General features: G+C 43.6%; 1 protein-coding gene across 1 annotated transcript in view; it reads right to left on the bottom strand.

The window, feature by feature from the left end:
* Positions 1–27933, bottom strand: part of LOC122817254 (cytochrome c oxidase assembly protein COX11, mitochondrial) — a 255490-nt gene that overhangs the window by 51283 nt on the left and 176274 nt on the right. The window contains exon 4 of the mRNA XM_044090470.1: positions 10925–11050. Coding sequence (XP_043946405.1) covers positions 10925–11050 — 126 coding nt within the window. The remainder of the gene's footprint in view (positions 1–10924; positions 11051–27933) is intronic.

Consider the following 27933-nt stretch of genomic DNA (forward strand, 5'->3'; position numbering starts at 1 on the left):
CTGTGGGATCTGTCAATCACAGGAACACTCCAAGGACATCACTTGCCTCAATCAACTTCAGAAATACAACCTGGCTCAGCAGTGTAGAGTGATAAACTGTGATAATGACCCAGGTTTGACTAGAACTTGGGTACTGGAAGGGGTGGGTGGGAAAAATGAGAAACAAGAAGCCTTTCAGCTGACCCATTCTTGTCTGGTCCTGGTGGTCTGCCTTTTGCTCCCATGTAACAGGAGGCTTAACTGACAGAAGAGGTCATAGATTTGGGGAAGGGCTTGACAATCTCAAGCCACTACCCTGCTGAAACAGCCTCGGTTTTACTGGAATTACCTTCAGCAGACTATAGCCATGCTGTACAGCATAAGCTCTCTATAGCTATTCAATGCACATTAACAAAAGGGTAACCAGCGGGCCTTGTTTTCTACTGATCTGTAATGGATAGGATCCTAGAGTAACCATGCAAGCCCTCTGGTTTCTGGCACCCATACAACTAGTAGACATAGTACTGTCTCACTGGTGATATTCATGCTTTCATTTCTCTGTAGCAGACCATTGTGACTGATTATCAAAAGCCCCTGAGAGGTTCCTAGGATTAGTGAACTGAAAACTATTTCATAAGCTATTCCTTGTAGGATATAGCTGCTGCTTTTTAGGATGGTTGTCTCTACTACATGACTTAGACATCTGCATATCTATAAATAAGGTCAGCTACTGAAGGAGTAAGCTTTAACTGCAGTGGTGGTGCTGCAGTAGCGTTGTCGCCTCACAGTAAGACATTGCCCTGTTCGATTCTCATCTAGAGCGTCTTCTGTGTGGAGATATGCGAGAATGGGCGTACCTTCGTTGAAGGTTGTGCATCAGGGCCGGCAACACGGCACGTAAAAAAATCTACTGCCAATCATTAGCAGACTGGAGTTCCGCTGTGGCGACCCCTAACCGGGAAAAGCCGAAAGACACAACAACAACTGAAGGAGTAAGCTTTCCCAGGACCCTAGCTAGACACCTGAGCCATTACACACGACTGCAGTAACGCTTTTAGCTTGTAGACAAAGTACAGTTGTGTACACTTACCATAAATGTAGATGTTAGAGTGTATTCACTGTTGCAGTCATTACATTTGGGTAATCTGCTGGCAGGTTGCCGTCAGTCGGCCTGAATTCCAAAGTCTTGAGTCCTGCAACGGTTGCTGTCTTCTCTTCCATGACGTCAGGTCATCGGGGGTATAAAACATGCATCAGACACCATTTTCTTTAGTTTTTCTTGCCCCCGATGTCAGGTGCCCCCAAAAAGGTAGCAAAATTATATGTATATCTATATATACATGCATCAATATAAACTTAATCTTCATCTACAAGCAAATACACCACATAGGTTGTAGAGGATAGAGACGGAAAGATAAATTTCAGAATGACAAGGGGATGGAGGGAGGGTAACCCGGACTGCAACAGTGAATACACTCGAACATCGACATTTATGGTAAGTGTACACAACTGTACTATGTTCTTAGTGTTTCACTGTTGCAGTCATTACATTTGGGTAGAATCCCAAAGCTATGGTTGGGAGGCTGGAGTTAAACAGCATTAGGTGCGACTAGAAGGCCCTGCAGCACTGCAGTGGCAAAGCCTGCCCTGGACTGAGAGAGGCAAATGGTAACGCTTTGTAAAGGTGTGAAAAGAACTCCATGTAGCAGCCTCTAGAAGGTCTTTGGTTGGTACTCCTCTGAAAAAGGCTGCTGAAGTAGGTGCAGCTCTGGTGGAATGAGACAATGCCCTTGGGCACAGGTTTACCATGGTGTAAGTAGCAGAAATGGATGCAGTGGCTTATCCACTTTGAAATTGTCTGCTTTGAAATGGCCTTTCCTTCTGATCCTGCAGCATATGACACTAGTAATTGCTCCGTCTTTCTTAGAGCCTTAGTCCTGCTCATGTAGAATCTTAGCTGTGTGTACATCCAAGGAATGCAGAATTCTCTCTCCCTTGTTCTGCGGATTTGGATAGAAAGTTGGCAGATGAATTGTTTGGTTAAGGGCCACACTGGACACCACCTTAGGCATAAAAGTAGGATTTGTCCTCAGAGACACTGTCTGGGTAAAATATGATAAAAGGCTTTACAGCCATGAGGGCATGTAGCTCTGAATCTTTTTCTTGCTGAACTGAAGAGCATCCACTTTCCATGCTGGTTTGTGATAAATCCTTGTGCATAATTTCTGTAGTTGGCAATTCAGAGGTGAGGCAAAAAGATCTATGTCTGGGCATCCCCATTTTTGCGTTATCATGCTGAAGATTTGTGGATTCAATTTCCATTCGTGAGGGTCCATGATATTTCTGCTTAGGTCGTCTGCCAGAGTATTTTTCTTTCCTGCCAGGAACTGTGCTTGCAGGTGAACTTGGTACGTTAGAGCTGTATTCCACAAGGTCATGGCTTGCCTGCATAGCGGATAAGAATGAGTGCCCCCTTGCTTGTTTATGTACCACATTACTGTGGTGTTGTCTGTCTTTAGTAATCGTTGTCCTGGATGTAGAAAGTCCTTGAAAGCTGCTAGGGCATTTTGAACAGCCAACATCTCTTTTTGATTGATATGAAGATGCATCTGGTCTGTGGTTCACTTGCCCTGAATGCATTTTCCTGCCATGTGTGCTTCCCCCAGGCGTAATCCGAAGCATCTGTTAGAGTTTGCCTGGCTGTAGGTTGGGTAAAAGGCTGACCCTTGTTTAGGTGACATGCCTGTGCCCACCATCGAAACTCCTGTTTTAGGCAGGGAATCATTGGTATTACCGCTTCTAAACTGTGAGTGTGTTGAATCCAAACACTTTTTAGGTACCATTGTAATTTCCTCATATGCAGTCTGGCATATGATATTAGTATGCAGGATGCCATGAATCCCAGGGCCTGCAGAATTTTTCTTGCAGGGAGATGGGACTTTTTTGCTAGTAATTAAAAATACTGAGTTAGTTGAACTTGTTTGTCTGGTGTGAAGTAAGCCATCTGGGCTGCTGTATTTACGCTGGCACCCAGGAATGTAATCTGTTGTGAGGGTACTAGTTTTGACTTCTTTTCGTTTATGGTGTACCCTAGAGAAATTAGCAACTTTTTCACAAACTCCAGATGCTGTAGAAGAATGTCCTTTGTCTCTGCTTGAATGAGGCAGTCGTCCAGGTATGGATATATTTGAATTCCTTTTTGTCTGCAAATGCAATTACTGGTGCCAGGCACTTTGTGAAGACCCTGGACGCAGTAGATAAGCCAAAGGGTAGTGCAGAGAATTGATAGTGCATAGTACCAGCTTTGAATCTGTGGTATCTTCTGCAATTTTGTCTGATAGGGACATGCAGGTATGCCTCTGAGTTTCAGAGTAACAAGCCAAGCTTTCTTGCCCAGCATGGATAGAAGCTGCTGTACTGTCAACATTTTGAATTTCGGAATATCCAGGTAAGTATTCAGAATTGAAATGTCTAGTATGGGCCTCCATGCTTTGTCCTTTCTGGGGACCAGGAAGAGTCTTGAGTAAAATCCTTGTCCTTGTTCTTGTTATGGTACTTTTTGAATAGCTCTCATGTCCATGAGGACTGAAATTTGTTTTTGTGCCTCTGCCCATTGATTTTGTGGCAGGTCTGGCATTCCTTTTAGCTTTGGTAAAGTATGAAAGTGGAATCTGTAACCTAGAGACACAATATTCAGAACCCATTTGTCTTAGATGATTGTTTGCCAGTTTTGAGAGAAAAGTGCTAGTTTTCCCCCTAAGGGGGCTTCCAAAAGGGACGTGCTTGGCGTACGAACAGGGAAGTCATTGTGACGGTTTCCTGTAAGGTTGAGACTTGTCCTCACCTCCTTTTGGGGTTGAGATGCCCCACTGTCGTTGTCTGTTTGAGCCTTGGGGTTGAGATCTGCCTCTTGGGCGTCTGTATCTGCCTCTCTGTGGCCTGTCTGACACTGGAGAGGACCAATTCTTTGTTGGCCAATTTCTACTAAACCGAGGTGGCTGTACCTGTAAGAAATCCTTGACTGTTTGCATAGATTTAGCTTTATCCTCCATTTTCTTTAACACCTCTTCTGCCTTAACAACAAACAAGGTATCATGCTGTAAAGGAGCATCCAATAATTTTGCCTTAACATGATCAGGTAAACTCTGTTCTTTTAACCAAGCATGTCTTCGAATAACAGAACCTGTAACTGCGGCTCTACAAGAGGCCTCTAAAGAATCAAAACCACATTGCAGAGTATGTTTTCCCACCTGTTAAAGTGCATGCAATAAATCCTGCATTTCTTTACAATCATGAGCTTCTGAGCTTGCAAGCATTTTCTGTTTTATCTGAGCCATTAAATATTGTTGGTACTTAAGCATGTGATACTGCTAAAGTTGCAGACGTGTATACTTTCTTCCCCCATCTATCCAAAGCTCTGGAATCTCTGTCAGAGGGTACTGGATTTTTCGCAATGGAAGCCTAAACCCCTTTTGGACCCTGGGAAATAGTTTCTGGATCAGCAGAAGGGTTTTTGTACAGAAACTTGTGAGAGTCAGGGACTCTAATACCTATCTGGTTTAGCTGGAGCAGGGGGTAGCGAGTCAGGAGATAAGCTGGATTCACAGAACACATCGGCAATATCTAGCACAGGCGGAATTAGCCAGGGGCCTGTGCTGAGGCAATAAGAGGAAATCTCTGAGCCTTTTCTTGGATTCAAAGTAATCCTGACTTTCCCCAATTGAAATGTTCCCTCATGGTATGTAAAGTTTCCCCAAAAGAATAATCCTCAGGAGGAGAGGCTGAAGGGATAGATTCTTCAGCATCAGAGTCCTCATAGGGGGGTACAGAGTATCCCTGGTCTGAAGAGGAATCGGAGGAAATGGAAACCTGATCAGAGGAGTCATAATCTGTATCCTGCCTAGGCCTTTTCTCAGGAGGGGGATGGGAACCCCCGATTAGAGTAATGAGGTCTTCGGCCATTTTAAGCATCTGTTTCTTAGGCATGGAGGACTGTCCAGGAGAATGCTGTACTTGTTTCTTTGTCTTTAATGGTACCTTTGTCTTGGCTGTTGATTTTATGGTAAGTTGTGAAGGTCTGAAAACACCCTCAGAAGCCGATGCCTGCTCAGCGGCTCCGGACCCATCTGAGGGATTAGTTTCCGTAGGCCCAATAACTTGAGTTTCCAGAGGCCTAGATGTCTCCACATGGGAGTCGAAAGCGGCCTGTGGCTCTGAGGTAGCAGGTGTCAGGGGCTGCGAAAGCACCTCACTGAGCACCGGCGAACCGGCGACTGGCCTAGAAGAGGTTTTGTCATCAGTTTTGGACCTCTGATGCCTGTCCTTATCCTTGTCTTTGCGTTTTTTCGGTATTGAGGTAGTCGGCTGATCCAACGGCATAGTATAATTGAACCTTCAGCCAAAGTAGTGTAAAGCAAAATCAAAACGTCTTTTTATAGTGCATTTGTTAAATCTAGCACAAAACTGACAGCTAATGATGTCGTGATCAGGGCCTAGGCATGGAATACAGTTAAGAGTGGAAGTCCTTATGAGGTATTTGCTTCCCACAAGAAATACAATTATTAACTTTTTCTGACATCGGTCTGAGGCAAGAAAAAGGTTTCCCCAATGGGGTACTTAGCTTTATTGAAGACTTCAGATCTGAAATTTGACTTCGAAAATCTCAGGAGTTGGCCGACCGGCACTTGAACTGCTTCTGCTTTGGGCACCACGCGGCAAGAAAGACTGAAGAAAATGGCGGATGCATACTATATACCCCTGACGTCAGGGAAGAAGTGAGAGCAACTGACGCCGGACCAAGACTTTGGAACTCTGGCCGACTGCGGGACCGCCTGACAGCAGGATAACCCAAGTGTGATGACTGCAGCAGTGTAACACTATGAACATCTTTAGATCAGCGGTGACAGCTGGTTCAAATGGAGGCAGGGTGAGCTTTTCCAACACATAATCGAGGTCCCATTCAGATAATGGTGATCTTCTAGGAGGCCTTAAATTTTTGGCTCCTCTAAGATACTGCTTTAGTAAAGGATGAGAAAAGATTGGTGGGTCTGTATTGTAATGAGCTGAAATGGCAGAGGCGTGGATTTTGATTGATGAGAATGATAGGCCTTTGTCAAGCATCTCACAGTTTAAGTATTGTAATATCTGAGGAATATTTGGTTCTGCTGCATCAGTTCCTTGCGCTTGATTCCAAGCGCAGAATCTCTTCCATTTGTCAGCATAAGATTTTCTAGTACTAGGCCTTCTGGCTTCAAGAATGACATCCATCACAGCTTACTGAGAGGTGTTGTTTGTATGACTACATGATTAGCCATGCTGCCAGGTTCAGAGTCTGTAGTCGATTGTGTAGGACATGATTGTTTTGCTGGGAATGTAGTTGATTGTGCAGGATATGATTGTTTTGCTGGGACAGTAGTTGTGGTCTATGAGGTCTAAGCTGGGTATTGAGACAAGTTCCTTAGGACTGGGTGCCAGTATTGGTGGGGTCAGTCCAGGGCAATTAATCTCATCTTTGGCTTCTCTTGCCCGACTTTCAGGAGGACCTTGGGTAGAAGAGGCAGAGGAGGAAGGGCATAAACAAATAGGCTTTTCCAACTGAAGGATAGGGCGTCCACTTTCCATGCTTGTCTGTGACGAGTCCTTGTGCAGAATCTTTTCAACTGATAATTTTGAGGAGAAGAAGCAAATAGGTCTATGTCTGGACTCCCCCGTTTCTCTGTTATGCTGAAGACCTGTGGATTTAGTTTCCACTCGTGAGGATCTATAAGGTTTCTGCTTAAATCGTCTGCCAGAGTGTTTTGTTTTCCTGGCAGGAATTGAGCTTGAAGATGTATTTGGTAGGTCAAAGCTGTGTCCCACAGTGCCATGGTTAATCTGCAAAGGGGGAATGAGTGTGTGCCCCCTTGCTTATGTACCACATGACTGTGGTGTTGTCCATCAGTAGCTGTCCTGGATGAAGTAAGTCCTTGAAGGCTGTTAGGGCATTTTGAACAGCTAGCATCTCTTTCTGGATGATATGCAGATGCATTTGCTTTGATGCCCATAAGCCCTGAATGCATCTTCCTGCCATGTGGGGCACCCAGGCATATTCTGATGCATCTGTTAAGGTTTGGCTGGCAGGGGGTAGAGTGAAGACCAGTCCCATGTTTTGGTGGCATGTCTTTGCCCACCATAGAAACTTGTTGCAGACAGGGAATGAGAAGAATCATTGTTTCCAAACTGTGTGAATGTTGACTCCGTAAACTTTTTAGGTACCACTGAAGTTTCCTCATATGCAGTCTTGCATATGGAATTAGTAGGATGCAGGATGCCATGAAGCCCAGAGCCTGCAGAATTTGTCTTGCAGAAGACTGGGTCTTTGTTGCCTTCAGTTTGAAGTAAGTAGTCAGTTGCCTTTGCTTGTCTGGCATGAGGTAAGCCATCTGGGCAGTTGTATCTAAGCTTGCACCCAGGAATGTTACCTTTTGAGAGGGTACCAGTTGTGATTTCTTTTCATTTATTGTGCACCCTAGGCATGTTAGAAGCCTTCTCACAAACACCAGGTGTCGAAGAAGTGTCTTTGTTCTCTGCTTGAATAAGACAGTCATCCAAGTAAGGATATATTTGTATACTTCTTTGTCTGCAAAATGCAATTACTGGTGCCAGGCACTTGTAAAGACCCTGGGTGCAGTAGATAAGCCAAAGGGCAGTGCAGAGAATTGGTAATACATTAAGTCAGCCTTGAATCTGAGGTATCTTCTGCACGATTATCTTATTGAGACATGCAGGTATGACTCTTACATCTAAAGTCACCAGCCAAGCATTCTTGCCCAGCATGGGCAAAGCTGCTGCAAAGTCAGCATTTTGAATTTTGGAATGTCCAGGTATGTGTTCAAAATTGATAAATCCAGTACTGGCTGCCAGGCCTTGTCCTTTCTGGGTACCAAGAACAGTCGAGTAAAAACTGTGTCCTTTTTCCTGTTCTGGTACTGCCAGAATGGCCCCCAATATCCATGAGGGACGTAACCTGTTTCTGTGCCTCTGCCCATTGATTTTTTGGCAGATCTGGCCAACCATTTGTCATTGGCAGAGTGTGGAAATGGAATCTGTATCCCTGTGATATGATGTTTAGTACCCAACTGTCCTGGGTTATTAACAGCCAATTTTGAGCAAAAAGTGCCAATTTTCTCCCATGGGTACTGCCAAGAGACAAGTGCTTGGTGTAGGCAGAGGGAAGTCATTGGGATTGCTTTCTGTAGGTTTGCGCTTTATCTCCTCCAGATTTGGAGGTGGAAGCGCCCCATTGCATTAACCTGTATGAATCTTGCGCCTGGTATCTGGAACCCTTGGGGCACCTGGATTTGCCCCTTTGAGTTCTGTCTGACACAGGAAAGAACAAATTTTGTGTAGGCCAGTGTCTACTGAATCTTGGTGGCTGCACTTAAGAAGTCTTAAACAGTTTGCATAGACTTAGCTTTGTCTTCCATTTTCTTTAGAACCCCTTCTGCCTTAATACCAGAGAATCATGCTGTAAAGGTGCATCTAGCAATTTAGCTTTAACATGATCAGGTAAATTTTGTTTCTTTAACCAGGCATGCCTCCTAATCACAGATCCAGTAACTGCGGCCCTGCAGGAGGCCTCTAAAGAATCAAAACCACATTGCAAAGTATGCTTTCCAACTTGCTCAGCTGCATGCAATAATTCCTGCAATTCTTTATTTTCTGCACATTCTGAAATCAACATTTTCTGTTTCAGCAATCCCATAACATGTTGTTGGTACTTAATCATATGAAATTGACAGTTTAAGGCACTGATTGCCAAGGTTGCAGATGTATAAACTTTTTTTCCCCATCTGTCTAGTGCTCTTGAATCTGTCAGAGGGTGTAGGATTTTTTTGCTGTTGAGGCCTTTACGCCCTTTGGATCCTGTGAAATAGTTTCAGGATTAGCAGCAGGGTTTCTAAATAAAAATGTATGTGAGTCACGTACCCTGTAGCATCTGTCAGGCTTAGCGGGAGCCAGAGGTAAGGAGTCAGGGGTCAAGCTTGACTCTGAAAACACATCATCCACAATGTCTAAAACAGGGGGGATGACTAAAGGTTTGTGCTGAGGGAGAAGGAAATCTATGGGCCTCTTTATTCTGAGAAATCTTGACTCTCCCAGTGAAAATGCTCCCTCAAAGTATGCAATGTTTATCCAAATGAATAATCCTCAGGAGGAGATGCAGAAGGAATAGACTCCTCAGCATCAGAATCCTCATAGGGAGGTATAGACAATTCCTGATCAGAAGAGGAATCAGAAGAAACAGAAACCTGATCTGAAGATTCATAATCAGTGTTTTGCCTAGGCCGCTTATCTGGAGGGGGATAGGTACCCCTGATCAAGGTAATAAGGTCATTCATTCAGCAATTTTGAAGATCTGTTTTCTAGGCATAGAGGCCTGTGCACGTGGCTCATGCATCGGTTTTTTAGTTTTAGAAGTTGCTTTTGTCTTTGGTTTTGCAGCTATTGGTTTGAAATACAAATGATGAGGTCTGAATACACCCTCAGAAGCCGGTGCCTGCTCAGCGGCACCGGACCCATCCGAGGGAGATACATCCATCGGTCCAATACCTTGAGTATCTTGTGGCATGCCTGACTCCACATGGGTGTTGGTACAGGCCTGCGACTCGAAGGTAGCGGATATCAGGGGCTGCAAAAGCGCCTCACTAAGTACTGGCGACTGGCTTGGGAGAAGCTTTGTCGGGTTTTGGGATCTCGACTGCCTTAACCTGTACTTTTCCTTGCGTTTTTTATGTACTCCGGTAGTTGGATTGCTATCCGACGACATTTCTGGGTAGTTAAATCTGCTTCCAAAATACTTTGATGCAAAAATATACCACCGCTTAATAGTGCGTTGGTTAAATCTAGCACAAAACAGACAACCAGGCACGTTGTGATCAGGGCCTAGGCAAGGAATACAGTATAAATGAAAATCCTTATGAGGTATTTGCTTCCCATAAGTAATACAATTAACTTTTTCTGACATTGATAAAAAGCAAGAAAAAAGTTTCCCCAATGGGGTACTTAGTTTTGGTGAAGACTTCAGTTCTGAAACTCAAACTCAATTTTTCAATAGTCGGCCGACCAGCACTTGTAAAAATGCTTCAGCTTCGGGCACCGCAAGGAAAGAAAGACTAAAGAAAATGGTGTCAGATGCATGTTTTATACCGCTGACGACCTGACGTCAAGGAAGAGAAGACAGCAACCGACGCAGGACCAAAGACTTTGGAATTCAGGCCGACTGAGGGCAACCTGCCAGCAGATTACCAAAATGTAATGACTGCAACAGTGAAACACAAAGAACATCTTTATGAACAGGAATTAGGGCAGATTCCTCTACCAGTTGGCAATTTTCCCATCCTTGAAAGAGCTAGTTATAATCTGTACTCAGCAGCCATATATAAAATTCTAAGAGATAGGCTATCAGCGGAGGTAAATGCAGCCTGTTTTCTCCTGTATGCGGTGGTGCAACGGTAGAGTTGTTGCCTCACAGCAAGAGGTTCTCCCGTTCGATTCTCGGCTGGAATGCGGGGAGTGCCTTCTCTGTGGAGTTTGCATGTCCTCCCCGAGGTTGGGTGGGCGTTCGAAAGACATGTGTAAATGGGCGTGCCTTCGTTGAAGGTTGAACGTCGAGCTGGCACCTCAGCGTCGTGAAAATCTACTGCAAATCATTAGCAGACCGGAGTTCCACTGTGGCAACCCCTAACCAGGAAAAGCCGAAAGACAACAACAACATGTTGACGTATGACCTACAGATATAGTTTAAAAGGAATGCACAGGGTCTCTGCTGAAAATTGGCTACTTGCCCAGCTGGACACTACCTGGTTAACAAATGTAAGTAAATAAATACATTCTCAAATTATATCGGTTACATCACATAAAATTGCCAGTTAAGAATCGCAACCAAATACAAATTCCTGCATACCTGAATTTTATTAAAGTACTGTGCAGCATCAAACGGCACCACATTATATGTAGAAATTCCAATCACAGGTCTGTCAGTAGGATTTTTTGCTTTATAGAACGCTAAAGCAGTTTCTCCAGGTACAACCTGCAAAATTCAAATAAATGTAATGCACAGTTTTAAACACAAACTTCTACAAAATACAGACAACTACAAATGTGACTAAGGACTAGGTTTAATAATAAACATCTTAACTACGATTTCATGTTTTGAGGCCAATTTTGGAGTACAGTCCAAAATAAAGGTTAATAGAAAAACTATATAAAGCATCTCAAATGAATCCTGCACATCTAGAAACTGTTCCAACACAAAGCTTCAAATAAAACTGCTAGAACAATTTTTTTTTCTTAAAACAAGTACAGGTTCATGTTTGTAAGGCAATGGAAAAGAAAATCCATAAGGCACAACTATCTTTTGAGTGAAGTTGGTTACAGAAACTTTTATCATACTTGTTTGTAGTGCTCCCATCAGTGCAAGGATGAACTGCACTGAGGTGCCCTTTATTATGAAGGATTAAATTAAGGGAGCTTGGTATAATTTATTTTTTATTTAATCAATAAGCTTATTTTCATGACAAAAGTTACATAAAAATAACAGATGTATATGTGTGTGTACACACATTTTATATATATGTATTACACAAACGTACATATATATTATACACACACATATACATTATATCTATATATGGATTCACTTTATAATCTTGAAATATCGAATTTCAGTATTTCGAGACTATAAAGCTGAAAAACAAACAAAAAATCCCCCGAAAACCAAAACCGCGAACGTTACAGCAAACATACAGATACAAGTACACCTACCTCCGCAGAACACAAACACACACACACCCTTACTATAAGCAGGGGAGCAAGCCCCATCTCCGCCCCACCCCCTACTTATATATACTAACTCAGAGGTCGCACTAAACACCAACACGCAAAACCCACCAACATACATTCCACACACACCTCGCGCAAACACATCATACAGATACAAACACCACCACTCTCACTGACGCCCACATACTCACCTACTTACCCTAAACCCACACCTAACACTCCCCAACACACTCACAAACACACAAACCCTCCCAAAACCCTTAAAAACACCACACTTACCCAACGCGCCATCAGTACCATGGGTTCGACATTCTGCAGTTTCGTGCATCTGCAGATTTGACATGTTGGTCTCAAGATACTGAAATTCGACATTTCAGTATTTCAAGATTCTAAAGCGTTTTTATATATATATATATATATATATATATATATATATATATATATATATATATGTGTGTGCACACACACACACACATGCACACACACACACACACACCCCCACACACCATACAGATGGACAAAGAGTGGACATGTCGATGGCATGGAATGTTGATACAGGTAAGCTGGGTTGGAGAGATGGCGTATGTGCGTGCATATGCGAGTTAGGGTGAAGGATGGATGTCTAACGTGTCTAAAACTACATATGAATGAAAAACGTATATATAAAATTAAACATCTAGTACTAAAGATAAAAATGAAAATTAAACCATCATGCACAGCCATTAAATAAAGAGGGAAAACTGCTGCCATTAGTAAAAGTTATTTTTAGTAAATGTGGTTCAGTTTAACTCCAGCATGCTCTTAATAGAGCATGTCTGATCAAGTCCAGGTTTCCGATAACCTTAAAGTCAAATCTGCCATTTAAGTTCTTTTTTCTCTAGTTTTTTGTTCAGATTGCTTTGTAATGATGTGCCAAAATGTATTCTCTTTATTGCATGAAAAGAAAGCTTCTCGTAGTTCCTGCAGACCTAAGCATATCTACAGTGGGTTCTTGAAGACCTTAAGCCTGATGTCTAAAATGTGTTTGGTCACTCTTATTCTGAGAGGGTTAATGCTTTTATTTTGTGCTGTTTGCCCAATATACTACAAAGTTACCAATGAAGTTATATCTATCATTGCAGACATTTTTTTTGAGTTTGAACATACAAAATGGTTCTTTTAACTCAAATGCTTAGCATCTGCAGCCTGGTGGGCTTCAGAGAAATGTTTCTGCTTACAATTATGTGGGTGCACTAATTTCTTTTACATTGTCTTCCTTTTTGATAAATGAAGGATGGTTGTGGGTCCTGAATCTGACTGATACATTGGTTTCCCCTAATGCTGCTACAGCTTGACCATTTTTCTTTTTATTAGATGTTAATCAGGACATACTTCTTTAATGTTTGTAATTTCCTTCACTGATATTTGATAGTGTGGCTTGAAACTGTTTCCTTCTAGGGGGCTTATCAGAGTTGGATCATTATATTGTTTGAGGAGTTTCACAGGTCCCAGTATGTTAGCCACCAAATTCTCATTATATCCTCTTTCCAGAAAACATTGTTGGAGTTGATCTAGGTTGGTGAGAAAGCAGTCCATCTCTCCAGAAACTCTGGCTATTCTCATTCCCTGTGATTTTCTTAGTAATTTTGGAGCGCATGCTGTTAGCATGCAGAAGTACATTTACTCATGTAGGTTTTCTGTACAGGTCATTCTTAAGCTTCTCCTCATTTCTATCCTTACAGATGGTGAAGTCCAGGAATTCCACCTTATCATATCTATAGTGGTTGAAGTGTGGAGTTCATGGCATTTTCAATATACAAGTTATACAGCTCACCCAGGCAGCTTTCCTTATGATAAAGATATAGTCAAAAGAATAGTAACAACCCATGTATTGATAGAATTCTGAAGATGGCGGTCTCTTCACATCTTGCCAAGGCTATATTGGCTAAGCTACGGGCCACAGCAGCTCCTATAGCTAGTCCTCTTGTTTGTACCATTTCAGGTTGAAATGAAAGTCAAGTAAGATATCCTGCATATTCACAATAGCTTTAATTTCTCTTTTGGGTGGTGTTGGTTCTTGAGCCCATGTACTCTTTCACAGCATCAATACCGTAGTTGTGGGGAAAAACAGTGTACAGGTCTTCCACATCAATCATAACAACTATCGTCTCCGGTTGTATTTTTATTTCCTTGATTTTTTTTTCTGGAAATGGAGAGAGTCCAACATGGACAGCACACTCCTAATGAGCTCTAATTTTATATTGAATTTAAGATTAAATTTTCAGTGGCTGAACCACTTCCTACTACTACTGGGTGATGAGAATTTTCTACATTTTTATGAGGTTTTGGGATGCCAAAAACTTGGGGTATCCTAGGGCAGTGGACTATCAGTAAGCTAAACATACAGTCAAGTCCCTCCAAGTTAAGCTTAAACAGTTTGATGTCCATGACATTACAGGCTTTTGTGACTTGTTCAATATCTACTTGTCTTGTAGAAATTCTGATTCCTTAGCATTTTTCAGTGTTCTGATTGTATTTCAGTGTTTCTAATGAAGATGCCACCGCCCTTGTCTGCTTTCATAATCCTCCTTGTCTTCACAGAGTCAATTTTAGAGTTGACAATTTTTAAGTGAGGTTATAAAATTTATTCTTGCAAGGTTTAGTTAGAATTCTACATATATCATCCTCACATTTCTCTTCAAATGCCCAGAATGTAGGGCGAAGTGGTAAGACGGTGCTAGGTTTCTATTTGTTCTTCACTGCCTGCTGTTCTGTACCTAGATCATTGGCCTTCTCCAGGATGTCTTTTTCTTTTCTCTCTCATGACAAAATATTTCAAGGTTCAGTTTTTTTTGCAAAACAGCTTAAGGTCAATGAATATAGTAACAAGGTTTCTTCTATTATGTGGAATAAACGTAAAGTTCTTTTTCTAGTACTTTGGTTTCTGCATCTGTTTAAAGGTGTCCTGGAATGGTCCCAGATTTTGTTCTTGCACCTGTTTCTGGAGGGCTGGTCCAGTCTATATAAAACACACAAACACACAATGTCATTAAACTGCAGTGGCTAACTGTTGGAATTCACTGTTCTAATATTCCTAGATTTGTACCGCTCTATAGTTCCAGGATGGATAAAGTACAGTTGAGTACACTTACCATAAATGTAGATGTTAGAGTATATTCACTGTTGCAGTCATCACATTTGGGTTATCTGCTTGTAGGTAGCCCTCAGTCTGCCTGATTATCAAAGTCTTGGCCCTGTGTCGGTTTCCGTCTCATCTTCCATGACGTCAGGTAGTCAGGGTGTATAAAGCATGCAGCAGACACCATTATATCACTTTTTCTTGCCTCAGATATCAGGTGCCCCCACAATGGAAAACAATTATATACAAGGTTACACCTCCAACAAAAAAGCAAATACACCAAAAAGCTGTAAGCATAGTAAACAAGAATAGAGGTATAGTCAATAGAAGTCAGGGGACTGGAGGGAGGGTAACCAGCACTGCAACAGTGAATACACTCTAACATCTACATTTATGTACACAACTGTACAATGTTCTTTATATTTCACTGTTGCAGTCATCACACTTGGGTAGATTCCCAAAGCTAAGGATGGGAGGAGGTAATTAGATAGCATTAGGACCAGCTAAAAGACCCTGCAGGACTGCAGTGGCAAAGCCAGCTCTGGATTTGGAAAAAAACTGGCAAGTGGTAATGCCTGAAGGTATGTACAGAACTCCAGGTAGCAGGTTCTAGGATGTCCCTGGTAGGGACACCTCCGAGAAAGGCTGTAGAGGTCGATGCAGCCCTGGTTGAATGTGGTCTTATCCCCTGTGGGGTAGGTTTTCCATGGTGCTTATAGCAGAAATGAATGCAATGGCCTATCCACTTAGAAATGGTTTGCTTTGAAATGGCCTTCCCCTCTGCTCCTGCAGCAAATGCCACCAGCAGCTGTTCAGATTTCCTGAGAGGCTTAGTCCTGTCGAAGTAAAATCTAAGTTGCCTGTGCACGTCCAAGGAGTGCAGTATTCGTTCCCAGTTGTTCTGTGGATTAGAAACAAAGGCTGGCAAATTAATGGACTGATTAATGGCCACACTGGATACCACCTTGGGCATAAATGAGGGATTGGTCCTGAGGGACACCCTGTCTGCATGAAAGATGATGAAAGGCTCCACTGCCATGAGGGCCTATAATTCAGACACCCTTCTTGCTGAAGTGATGGCTAGAAGGAAGGCTGTTTTCCAAGAAAGGAATTTCAACTCTGCGTTTGCAGCTGTCTCAAAGGGAGGAAGAGTGAGCTTTTCCAATACAAAGTTAAAGTTCCAGGCTGGAGTAGGGGCTCTTCTGGGTGGTCTTAAGTTCTTGGCCCCTCTGAGGAATAGCTTCAGCAGTGGATGAGAGAAGAGGGGTGGGTTCTGTGTGGTAATGTGCTGAAATGGCAAAGGCATGAATTTTGATGGAAGAAAAGGAAAGGCCCTTGTGACGCATGTATGGGGTAAATTGGGTACTGCTGTGCCCATCCCAGGAGTCTGGCTCCAGGAACAGAACCTTTGCCATTTTTCAGCATAGGATTTTCTAGTACTAGGCCTCCTAGCTTCCAGAATGACATCCATCACTTTTTTACGGACGGAAGGTAACGGAGAGGTCAGGTAATTAGCCAGGCTGCAAGGTTCAGGGTTTGAAGCTACGGGTGCAAAATTTGACCCTCATGCTGGGACAGCAGGGCAGGGGTCTGAGGTAGGTGCCATGGTGTCAGCAGACACACACTGCGCAAGAGGGTACCAGTGTTGGCGTGGCCCGTCCGATGCAATCAGTATTGTCCTTGATTTGTCCTGTTTGATTTTCAGTAGCACTTTGGAAAGGAGAGGCAGAGGAGGAAAGGCATAAACGGATAGGCTTTTCCAGGTGAAGGACAGGGCATCCACTTTCCAAGCTAGTTTGTAAGGAGTCCTTGTGCAGAATTTGACCAATTGGTAGTTCTGAGGGGAGGCAAACAGGTCTATCTCTGGACTCCCCCATTTGTTTCTCAACATGTTGAATATCTTTGGTTCCAGTTTCCACTCATGTGGGTCAATGAGATTTCTGCTTAGGTCATCTGCCAGTGTATTTAGCTTTCCTGGCAGGAATTGAGCCTGTAAGTGAACTTGGTAACTCAAGGCTGTGTTCTACAGAGCCATGGCTAGTCTGCAGAGATGGTACGAGTGGGTTCACCCCTGCTTGTTTACATACCACATACCAGTGGTGGTGTCAGTCTTTACCAATAATTGTCCTGGAAGAATGTGGTCTTTGAAGGCTGTCAGAGCATTCTGTACAGCTAACATTTCTTTTTGATTGATATGCAGGTGCATTTGACTTGGGTTCCATTTGCCCTGAATGCACTTCCCTGCCAAGTGAGCCCCCCATGCATAGTCTGATGAGTCTGTTGTTAGGGCTTGGGTGACAGGTGGTAGAGTGAATGGCAGTCCCTTGTTTTGGTGGCAGGCCTCTGCCCACCAAAGGCATTCTATCTTTAGACAAGGTATGATAGGAATCATTGATTCTTGATTCTGAGAATGTTGACACCATAGGCTTTTTAGATACCATTGTAGTTTCCTCATATGCAGTCTTGCATACGGAATTAGTAGAATGCAAGAGGCCATGAACCCCAGTGCTTGCAGTATTTTCCTTGCAGACAGCTGGTTCTTTGTGGCCAGTAGATTGAAGTAGGCTGTCAAATGAACTTGTTTCGCTGGCGTGAGGTAGGCTTATCTGGGAAGTTGTATTCAAGCTTGCTCCCAGGAATACAGTTTGTTGACAGGGTACAAGATATGATTTCTTTTTGTTTTATGGTGTACCTCAGAGAAGTTAGCAATTTTTTTACAAATCCCAGATGATTTAATAGTATGTCCTGGCTTTCTGCCTGAATTAGACAATAGTCCAGGTATGGGTATATTTGAATATTTCTTTGCCTGCAAAATGCAATGACTGGAGCTAGGGACTTTGTGAATACCCTGGGCACAGTATATAAGCCAAAGGGCAGTGCAGAGAAAGTACAGTTGTGTGCACTTACCATAAATGTAGATGTCAGAGTGTCTTCACTGTTGCAGTCATCACTGTAGGGTTCTTCCTGCCGGCAGGCAGCCCTCGGTCGGCCAGAATCCCAAATCTGGGTCCGGCGTCGGCTGTTCAGTCAAGCTCCTCAACGTCAGAGCACCAGAAGTACAAAGCTGCCAGACGACGCCATGTTCTCCAGTTTTTCTTGCCCCAGATGTCAGGTGCCCAAAAGAAGGCTAATAGTAAAACAAAAATGTAACATACAACAAACCCCATACCCTGTAGCAAATACACCTCAGAAGGGTGAACTAGGAAACCACACTAATGGAAGTATGAGGGGGGACAGGAGGGTGGGTAACCCAGACTGCAACAGTGAAGACACTAACAATCTACATTTATGGTAAGTGTACACAACTGTACTATGTTCGTGTTTCACTGTTGCAGTCATCACTGTAGGGTTGAATCCCAAAGCTGAGATAAAGGGTGGTGGTTATAGAGTAGAAGGGGCGGCTAGAAAGCCCTGCAAGACTGCAGAAGCAAAGCCTGCCCTAGACTTAGAGTAAAGAGGGAGATTATAGTGCTTAGAGAAAGTATGCACTGAACTCCAAGTTGCAGCTTCCAAAATATCTTTGGTAGGTACTCCCCTGAGAAAGGCAGCTGAAGCAGCTCTGGTAGAGTGAGTCCTAATTTTTCCTGGGATTTGCTTTCCATGATGAGAGTAACAAAATCTGATTCCATGAGCAATCCATTTAGAAATGGTCTGCTTTGAAATAGCTTTGCCTTGGGAATTTGTTGCATAAGAAACAAACAGTTGCTCTGTTTTCCTGATATCCTTGGTTCTGTCCAGGTAAAAACGAAGTTGCCTGTGTACATCCAAGGAATGCAAGATCCTTTCCCCCTTATTTTGTGGATTAGTGAAAAAAAGTTGGCAGGTGAATAGTTTGGTTTAAAGCCACTTTGGAAACCACTTTAGGCATGAAAGTAAGATTAGTCCTTAAAGACACCCTATCTTGATGAAAAATAATATAAGGTTCCACAGCCATGAGTGCTTGTAACTCAGAGACTCTCCTGGCTGAAGTCAAAGCCAGTAGGATAGCTGTCTTCCATGATAAATACTTAATATCAGATGTGGTAGCAGGCTCAAAAGGAGGCAGAGTGAGTTTTTCCAGAACATAGTTGAGGTCCCAAGCAGGTACGGGTGGTGTCCTAGGGGGCCTTAAAGTCATTGCTCCTCTGAGATATTGTTTCAGAAGTGGATGCGAAAGGATTGGAGGATCTGTATTGTAACGTGCAGAGATAGCGGAGGCATGTATTTTTATGGAGGAGAAGGATAAAACCTTATGTAACATGTCTGTCAGGTAATGTAAAATCAATGGGATATTAGGAATGAGAGGATCCGAATCCTGAGCATGCATCCAGGTGCAAAATCTCTTCCATTTACCTGCATAAAATTTTCTAATGCTAGGCAGTCTGGCTTCTAAGATGACATCCATGACTTGTTTGGGAAGGGTAGGATTAATTATAGACCCTGAATACGCCAGGCTGCGAGTTTTGATATGAGAGTGCATAACCTGGCCCTGGTGTTGGGACAAAAGATTTGGAATCCGAGGTAGAATCCAAGGAGGCTCCTGGGATAGATTAATCAGTGTTGAGTACCAAAATTGACGAGGTCAATTTGGGGCCAGTAAAATCATCCTGGGTTTGTCCTGCTTGATCTTTAATAACACTCGTGGAAGAAGAGGTAGTGGAGGAAAGGCATACCCAGAGAGGTTCCTCCAACTGAATGAGAGAGCATCCACTTTCCATGCTAGTTTGTGAAATGTCCTTGTGCAAAAAATCTGTAACTGGTGGTTGAGGGAGGATGCAAATAGATCTATGTCTGGGCAGCCCCAGGCTTCTGTAATCATCTTGAATATTTTGGTGTCTAGCATCCACTCGTGTGGGTCTGACAGGTTCCTGCTCAGGCAGTCTGCCAGAATATTTTGTTTCCCTGGCAGGAACTGAGCTTGTAGATCCACTTTGCAAGCTAGAGCTGTGCTCCATAGAGTCATGGCTAGTCTGCAAAGGGGGTAGGAGTGTGAACCCCCTTGCTCGTTTATGTACCACATAACTAACTGTGGTGTTGTCTGTCTGTATCAGTAGTTGTCCTGGCTGTAGAAGATCCCTGAAAGCCAAGGGGGCATTCTGTACAGCTAACATCTCTTAAATTGATATGTAGGTGCTTCTGATCCTCTGTCCAAAAACCTTGCAGGCCTTTCCCCTGCAAGTGGGCTCCCCGTGCGTAATCTGAGGCATCTGTGGTTAACACTTTACTGGCTGGAGGCAGACTGAAAGCTTTCCCTTTGTTGTGAAGACATGCCATGGTCCACCAATGGAATTCCTTTTGTAGGCAAGGCAAGACAGCAATCTGTGTGTCTAGACTGTGGCAATGCTGGGACCATACACTTTTTAGGTACCACTGTATTTTTTTCTCATATGTAGTCTTGCATTTGGTATGAGAAGGATGCAGGAGGCCATGTAACCCAAAGCCTGCAGGAATTTCCTTGCAGTTAGCGGAGACATTAACGCCAAGGTTTTGAAAGTTGAAGCCAGCTGTAGTTGTTTTTCGGATGTCAGGAATGCCATCTGGGATGTTGTGTTTAGAAGAACACCCAGAAAAGTTATCTGTTGTGTGGGTGTCAAATTTGACTTTATGCTCACAGTGAATCCCAGGTACTTGAGTAGATTTTGAACAAATCACAGGTGCTGTAGCAAGACATCCTTGCTGTCTGCTTGAATAAGGCAGTCGTCCAGATAAGGGTAAATATGAATTCCCTTGAGTCTGCAATAAGCTACTACTGGTGCCAGGCACTTGAAGACCCTGGGCGCAGTAGACAAGCCAAAGAGCAGCGCAGAGAATTGGTAATGTTTCGAGTCGGCCTTGAACCGGAGGTATTTTCTGCACTCCTGTCTAATAGGGATGTGTAGGTAAGCCTCCTTTAAATCCAATGTCACCATCCATGCATTTTTGCTCAACATTGGCAGGAGCTGCTGCAGAGTAAGCATCTTGAACTTTGGTATCTCCAGGAAAGTATTTAAGACTGACAGATCCAGGATGGGTCTCCATGAATTTTGTTTTCTGGGAACTAGAAAGAGCCTCGAGTAAAATCCTTGCCCCGTCTCTGATTGTGGAACCAGTTCTAGGGCCCTCATAGCCATGAGGGATTCCATCTGGTTTAATGCCTCTGCCCATTGGTGTTTTGGTAGGTCTGGCCATCCGTCTGGTCTTGGCAAGGTATGAAAGTGGAATTTGTAACCTCTTGAAACTACATCCAGAACCCACTTGTCTTGGGTTATGCAAGTCCAATTTTCTTGAAAAAGAGAGAGTTTTCCTCCTAGAGGATTCCTGGAGCCATGCAGGGGGAGTCATTGAGCCTGTTTTCTGTAAGACTGAGGTCTGTCCTCTCCACCCCTGGGGGTGGAAGCACTCCACTGTCTAGGTCTGTAAGAGGTCTGTGCTTGGGCCCTCCCTCTGGAACGCCTATATCTACCCCTCTGAGGCCTGTCCGAGCTGGGAAAGGACCAATTTTTAGTTGGTCAATTTCTGCTAAATCTTGGGGGCTGAACTTGTAAGAAATCCTTAACCGTTTGCATGGATTTTGCCTTATCCTCCATTTTCTTTATCACCTCTTCAGCCTTAGACCCAAACAAAACATTATGCTGAACAGGAGCATCCAGTAACTTTGCTTTCACTTGATCAGGTAAGTTTTGTTCCTTTAACCAAGCATGCCTTCTAATGACTGTGCCAGTGGCAGCCGCCCTGCATGAAGCCTCCAAGGCATCAAAACCACAGTGTAAGCCATGCTTCCCCACTTGCTCAGTAGCATGCATCAAATCGTGTAATTCCTTATTATCTGCACATGCAGAAATGGTACCTAGCTTTTGTTTCATAACAGACAGCAGAAATTGCTGATATTTTAGCATATGAAATTGACAATTTAAAGCCCTAATAGATAAAGTAGCAGAAGTGTACACTTTTGTGCCCCCTCTCTCCAAAGCTCTACAATCCTTATCTGATGGAATAGGGTTTTAGCAGAGGCGGCCTTAACACCCTTAGGACCCTGAGAAATGGTTTCTGGATCATCAGCAGGATTTTTGTAAAGGAACTGGTGAGAGTCAGGGACCCTGTAATATCTGTCAGGCTTAGCACGGGCTGGAAGAAAGGAGTCAGGAGTTAAATTAGCCTCAGAAAAGGCATCATCCACACTATCCAAAACAGGAGGAATAGCCAGGGGTCTATGCTGGGGAAGAAGAAGGTAATCCCTAAGCCTTCTCTTAGATTCAGAGTACTCCTGTCCTTCCCAGTGAAAATGTTCCCTCATGTCATGTAAAGTTTCCCCAAAAGAAAAATCCTCGGCGGGAGAAGCTGATGGAATGGATTCCTCAGCATCAGAATCCTCATAAGGAGGGAAAGTATATTCCTGTTTAGAGGAAGACACTGAAGAAACAGATGCCTGATCAGAGGATTCATAATCCAATTCTTGCCTTGGCCTTTTGTCTGGAGGGGGATGTGAACCCCTAATCATGGTTAGTAAGTCCTCCGCCATTTTAAGCAGCTGTTTCTGAGATTTGGGTCCCGGATCAAAAGAGGTCTGGGCTGGTGTCTTTGATTTAGAAGGAGTCTTGGCCTTTGTCGTTGGCTTTGCCTTTATCAGAAGCTGTGTAGGCCTGAAAACCCCCTCGGAAGCCGGTACCTGCACAGCGGCTCTGGACCCATCCGAGGGAGCATTGTCCGAAGGTCCTGCAGCTGGAGTACTCAAAGGCCTAGTTGGCTCCTAGTGGGAGTCCGTTTCGCAATCTGTTCTGAAATGGCCGACGACAGGGGCTGCGAAAGCGTCTCACTGACGATGGCCGAACCTGAAGTTGACTCTGCTTGTAAACTGTCTGATTTGGACCCCGGACGCCTGTCCTTATCCTTGCGTCGTTTGTGAACTCCGGTAGTTGGAAGAAAGTGTCCGATGACATTTTATAATTAAATCGCCTGCCAAAGTAGTGAAAAGCAAAATCGTACCTCCGCTTAATAGTACGTTGGTTAAAACTAGCACAAAACTAACATGTGGATCTTGAACATCTACATTTATGGTAGTACAAAAACTGTACCATGTTCTTCATCTCCATTATTGCTGCCCTTACAAGCGGAATGAGGCCTAATCCCAGCTGGAATCTCCTTACCATGATGGGAATAACAAGAAAGCAATACAAACCCAATCCCACTTAGAAATAGTTTTGACAAATTGGTTTAAAGCCACACTAGAAACCACTTTAGGCATAAAGGAAGGATTAGTACGAAAAGATACCCTATCCTTGGAAAATTTGTCGGGGTCAAAAGGCCATCTGGGATGCTGTATTCAGTCTCTACACCCAGAGTTACGTCCTGAGAGGGTACTAGACTGACTTTTTATTTCGCTCACAGAATTCCCAGGCATCTTAGCATGCTATCACATAATGCAAATGATGGTGCTGAAGTCCGTCTCCTTGGCCAGAATCAGGCACCGTGTGTGTCCAAGGAGGATAGATCTGTGTTCCTTTCAGCCTGAAGAAAGCTATCACTGAGCCAGAAACCTTTGTGAACACCTCTACATGAGATAAGCCAAAGGGCACGCAGAGGAACTGATATGATGGAAGTCCCAGCTCGAAACGCAGATACTTCCTGCAACAGAGCCTGATAGGAACATGAAGGTAAGCCCTTGAGATCCCAGGTGAGATCCCATCCAGTGATCTTCGCCCAGCAGAGGTAAAAGCTGCTGTAACCAACATTTTTTGAACTTGGGAACCAGGATATGTCGAGGATAAATAAATCTAAATTGGTCTCCACCATTTCTTTCCCTTACTAGGAACAGAAGGAACATAAAAACTAAGAGGCCTTACTTCATTTGGCAGAGAGGGACCGGCTGGTACCCTCTCCTATTTGCAGCAGCAGAGAAATTTGTTTTTGTGCTCTATTCTCTTTTGCCTCTGTGAAGCCTGGCATGCCTTTGAAAGGATGGGAGGTAAAGAACAAACCTGTAACCTATAACTATGTATAATGGTCCCATCTGTCCAATCTGGGTAATTAAACTCTTCTTTGAAGAGATTTCTTCTTCCTTCCTAGGTGCTGGTGCTGCCAGGACAGCCTGGCTAGAAAAAAGGAAGGTCATTGAAATTGTTTACTTAAAGGACTGGCCCCTGCCCCTCACCTGCCCCCCTGTTCTAAACAACTAGCTACGTCGTGGTCAGGGCCTAAACAAGGAATACAGTAAGAGTGGAAATCCTTATGAGGTATTTGCTTCCCACAAGAAATACACTTATTAACTTTTTCTGACATCGGACTGGAGCAAGAAAAAAAGTTTCCCCAACGGGGTACTTAGCTTTTAGAAGTAAGGCTTCGGAATGAAGCACGAAAAAATATCAGGAGTCAGCCGACCGGCACTTGCGAACTGCTTCCACCGTACGGCAAGAAAGACTGGAGAACATGGCGTCGGTTGGCAGCTTTGGCGCTCTGATGCCAGGTAGCATGACCGGACCCAGACTTTGGGATTCTGGCCGACCGAGGGCTGCCTGCCGGCAGGAAGAACCCTACAGAGATGACTGCAACAGTGAAACACGATGAACATCTGATCGTGCATGTAGCCTGCTCCGAAGCGTAGGTATCTTCTGCAAGATTCCATTATTTGGATGTGCAGGTAGGCTTCCTTTAAATCCAGTGTTGCCAACCACGCATTTTTGCCTAGCATGGGAAGCAGCTGAAGAGTTAGCATCTTGAATTTTGGGACTACCAAAAATGTGTTTAGGATAGACAGGTCCAGAATACGACACCATGAATTGTCTTTCCTGGGAACCAGGAACAGTCTTTGGTAAAAACCTTGCCCCCATTCTTCTTCTGGGACAGGTTGAATAGCCTTGATGCTTAAAAGAGAGAGAACCTGCTTTTGTGCCTCTGCCTACTGATTTGTGGGGAGGTCTGGCCAACCGTTTGGGGTTGGTAAGGAGTGGAAGTGGAATCTGTATCCTTGGGAAAGTATATTTAGAACCCATTTGTCCTGGGTAATGAGTTCCCAATTTTTTTGCATGCAGGGCGATCTTTCTCCCTAAAGGAACAGTCAATTGAGCAGGGCTTGGAAGGTTTAAAGTTAAAGTCACTGACACAGTTTACCAAAGGGGGAGTCTTACTACTCCCCATTTTAGAAGTGGGAGCCCCCCCACTGCTTAGTCCTGTGAGCACCCTGGGACTGAAGCCTGGGTGTTTTGCTGGTTCAGGGTTTGGACTGAGAAGGCCTGGAAGAGGCAGGTAAGGACCAATTCTTAGAGTGCCAATGCCTACTAAATCTGGGAGGCTGTACTTGCAGGAAATCTTTAAAAGTTTGCATAGATTTAGCTTTTTCCACCATCTTTTTTAAGTGCTACTTCTGCTTTGTTGCCAAACAGGCGGTCTTGGTTTAAGGGAGCATTCAGTAATTTAGCTTTAACATGATCTGGGAAAGATTGCTCCTTAAGCCAAGCATGCCACTTAAGTACAAACCCAGTGATAGCAGCCCTGCAAGATGCCTCTACTGAATCAAAACCACATTGCAAAGTATGTTTTCCCACTTGTTCAGCAGAATGCATTAAATCTTGTAATTCTTTATTTTCAGCACAGTCAGGAATCAACATCATTTTCTGTTTAAGCAATCCAATAATATGCTGTTGATATTTCAACATATGAAACTGGCAGTTTAAGGCCCTAATGGCTAACATTGCAGAAGTGTATACCTTCTTCCCCCATCTATCCAGCGCCCTGGAATCTCTATCAGAGGGGGTAGGACTTTTGGCAGTAGTGGCCTTAATGCCCTTGGGTCCCTGTGAAATGGTCTCAGGATTCGCAGTAGGATTTTTAAAGAGGAACTTGTGAGAGTCGGGTACCCTGTAATACCTATCAGGTTTTCTGGGAGCAGTCCAGTACAGGAGGGATAGCTAAAGGCCTGTGTTGAAGCAGGAGTAATTCCCTAAGCCTCTTTTTAGAGTCAGAGTAATCCTGGTTTTCCCAGCAGAAATGCTCCCTAAGAGTATGCAAGGTTTCACCAAAAGAGAAATCCTCTGGAGGGGAAGCAGACAGAATGGAATCCTCTGCATCAGAATCCTCATAGGTAGATAAGAGCAAATCCTGATCATCGGAAAAAAACAGAAATTTCAGAATCCTGATCAAAAGAATCAGAAGGAAAATCAATTCTACGTCTCTTAGAGGGAGAAGGGTGGCTTCCACTGATTGGAGTAACAACGTCTTCAGACATTTTTATCATTTGATTTTTAGGCATAGGGGCCTGACCATGCGGTCTGGGCGTCAGTTTTCTGGGTATGGATAGAGTTTTAGGCCTTGAAGAAGACAGCGTCCGTTTAATATGCAAGTCAGTAGGCCTGAATACACCCTCAGAAGCCGGTGCCTGCACAGCTGCTCCGGACCCATCCAAGGTAGAGATATCCACAGGTTCCACAGTCGAAGAAGCATCTTGCAGCATACAGGACTCTGAATGGGTCTCAGTAGAGGCCTGCAAATCTGAACTAGCAGGTATCAGTGCCTCACTGAGTATTGGCGAACTGGCGACTAGCTTAGGAGAAGCGTCGTCAGCAGCTTTGGACCTATGCAGTCTGCCTCTGTCTTTATCTTTGCATTTTTTCTGAATGTTGGTAGTTGGTTGGCTTACCGAAGCTATTTCTGGATATTTGAACTGAGTACCAAAATATTTAGATGAGAAAATGAACAGACGATGAATAGTTCGAGGTTTGAATAAGGCACAAAGCCGACAAGGAGGTACGTTGTGGTCTGGGCTCAAGCAAGGAATGCAGTATGAATGAAAATCTTTGAGGCATTTGCTTTCCACAAGAAATAAAATTGTTAAGTTTTACTGACATCAGTTTAGAGCAAGGAAATGGATCCCCAACGGGGTACTTAGCTTAGTTGAAGACTTCAGATCTGAAACTCGAAAACAAAAATTTCAGGAGTCGGCCGACTGGCACTTGCGAACTGCTTCTGCTTCGGGCACTGCATGGCAAGAAAGACTGATGGAATGACGTTGGCTGCATGCTTTATACCCCTGACTGCCTGATGTCATGGAAGATGACACAGCAACCAACGCAGGACCCAAGACTTTGATAATCAGGCCGACTGAGGGCTACTGCAAGCAGATAACCCAAATGTAATGACTGCAACAGTGAAACATGAAGAACATCAGCATTTTTTAATGAGCTGTTAGCCATTTGCTGGCAAAAGAAAATGAAGCTCACAATCCTCTCATAAGGGTCTTCACCCATACCTGAGCAAAGGAGACTAACAGGCCTTTCTTCCTGAGCTCATGAACCCTCTTCAAGTACAGATTAAGCTTGCAATTCTCAACATGGCATAAACAGCTACTTCCCCACGATTCTGCCTCTGGAAAGAAAACAAGAATGGACAGAGTTGAGGAAAGTTATGAGAAAAGTAATACTTATTGGGTTTTCATCTTTTTCAGACAAACACATTTTAAAAGACAGGCTTAGGATGTGTTGTTGAATGCCACCATTGTTCTTTTTTTAAATGAGATGCTCCTGCCTGTTAAGGGTCTTTCTACTGCCGGTTGGAAATTCATAGGTTCCTATACTGCCAGGACCTCCAACAGCCTCAATGCACATTTCTTATCCAATAAAATATAGCAAGGATAAGTTTTGGTATTTCTTCTCTGAATTTTGCAAAAAGGCATGCAATTAAAGGAAAAAGTGGAGCTGTTGCAAAAATCGTTTCTGCCAATAAGGGCCCACCATATCCATCAATGTCCATCTTCCTTTCTGAATGCAGCACAACAGAGGGAGGATCAAGTTATCTGATGTGGCAAACACTGTTAACCTCCAAGATGCCTCCCAAACTTGAAAACCCTGACTATATAGTTTTCCCTCATCCTTAGATGCAGAAGAGGACTTGGTCTAGCTCGGGTAGTCCACCAGCACACTCACTCACCTCGGGATGAGATGAGTTAGTAAGGGATATGCCCTACATCTATGCCCCACTGTCAGATCAGCATGGTCTCACTATATGCCAGTTTGTATGTACCCATATTATACTGCAGCCCTGTATTCCATCACAATTCATTTATTTTG

Source organism: Protopterus annectens, chromosome 12.part0, assembly GCF_019279795.1.
Source record: "Protopterus annectens isolate FY-2018-M chromosome 12.part0, PAN1.0, whole genome shotgun sequence".
In the NCBI taxonomy this organism is placed as follows: Eukaryota; Metazoa; Chordata; order Ceratodontiformes; family Protopteridae; genus Protopterus; species Protopterus annectens.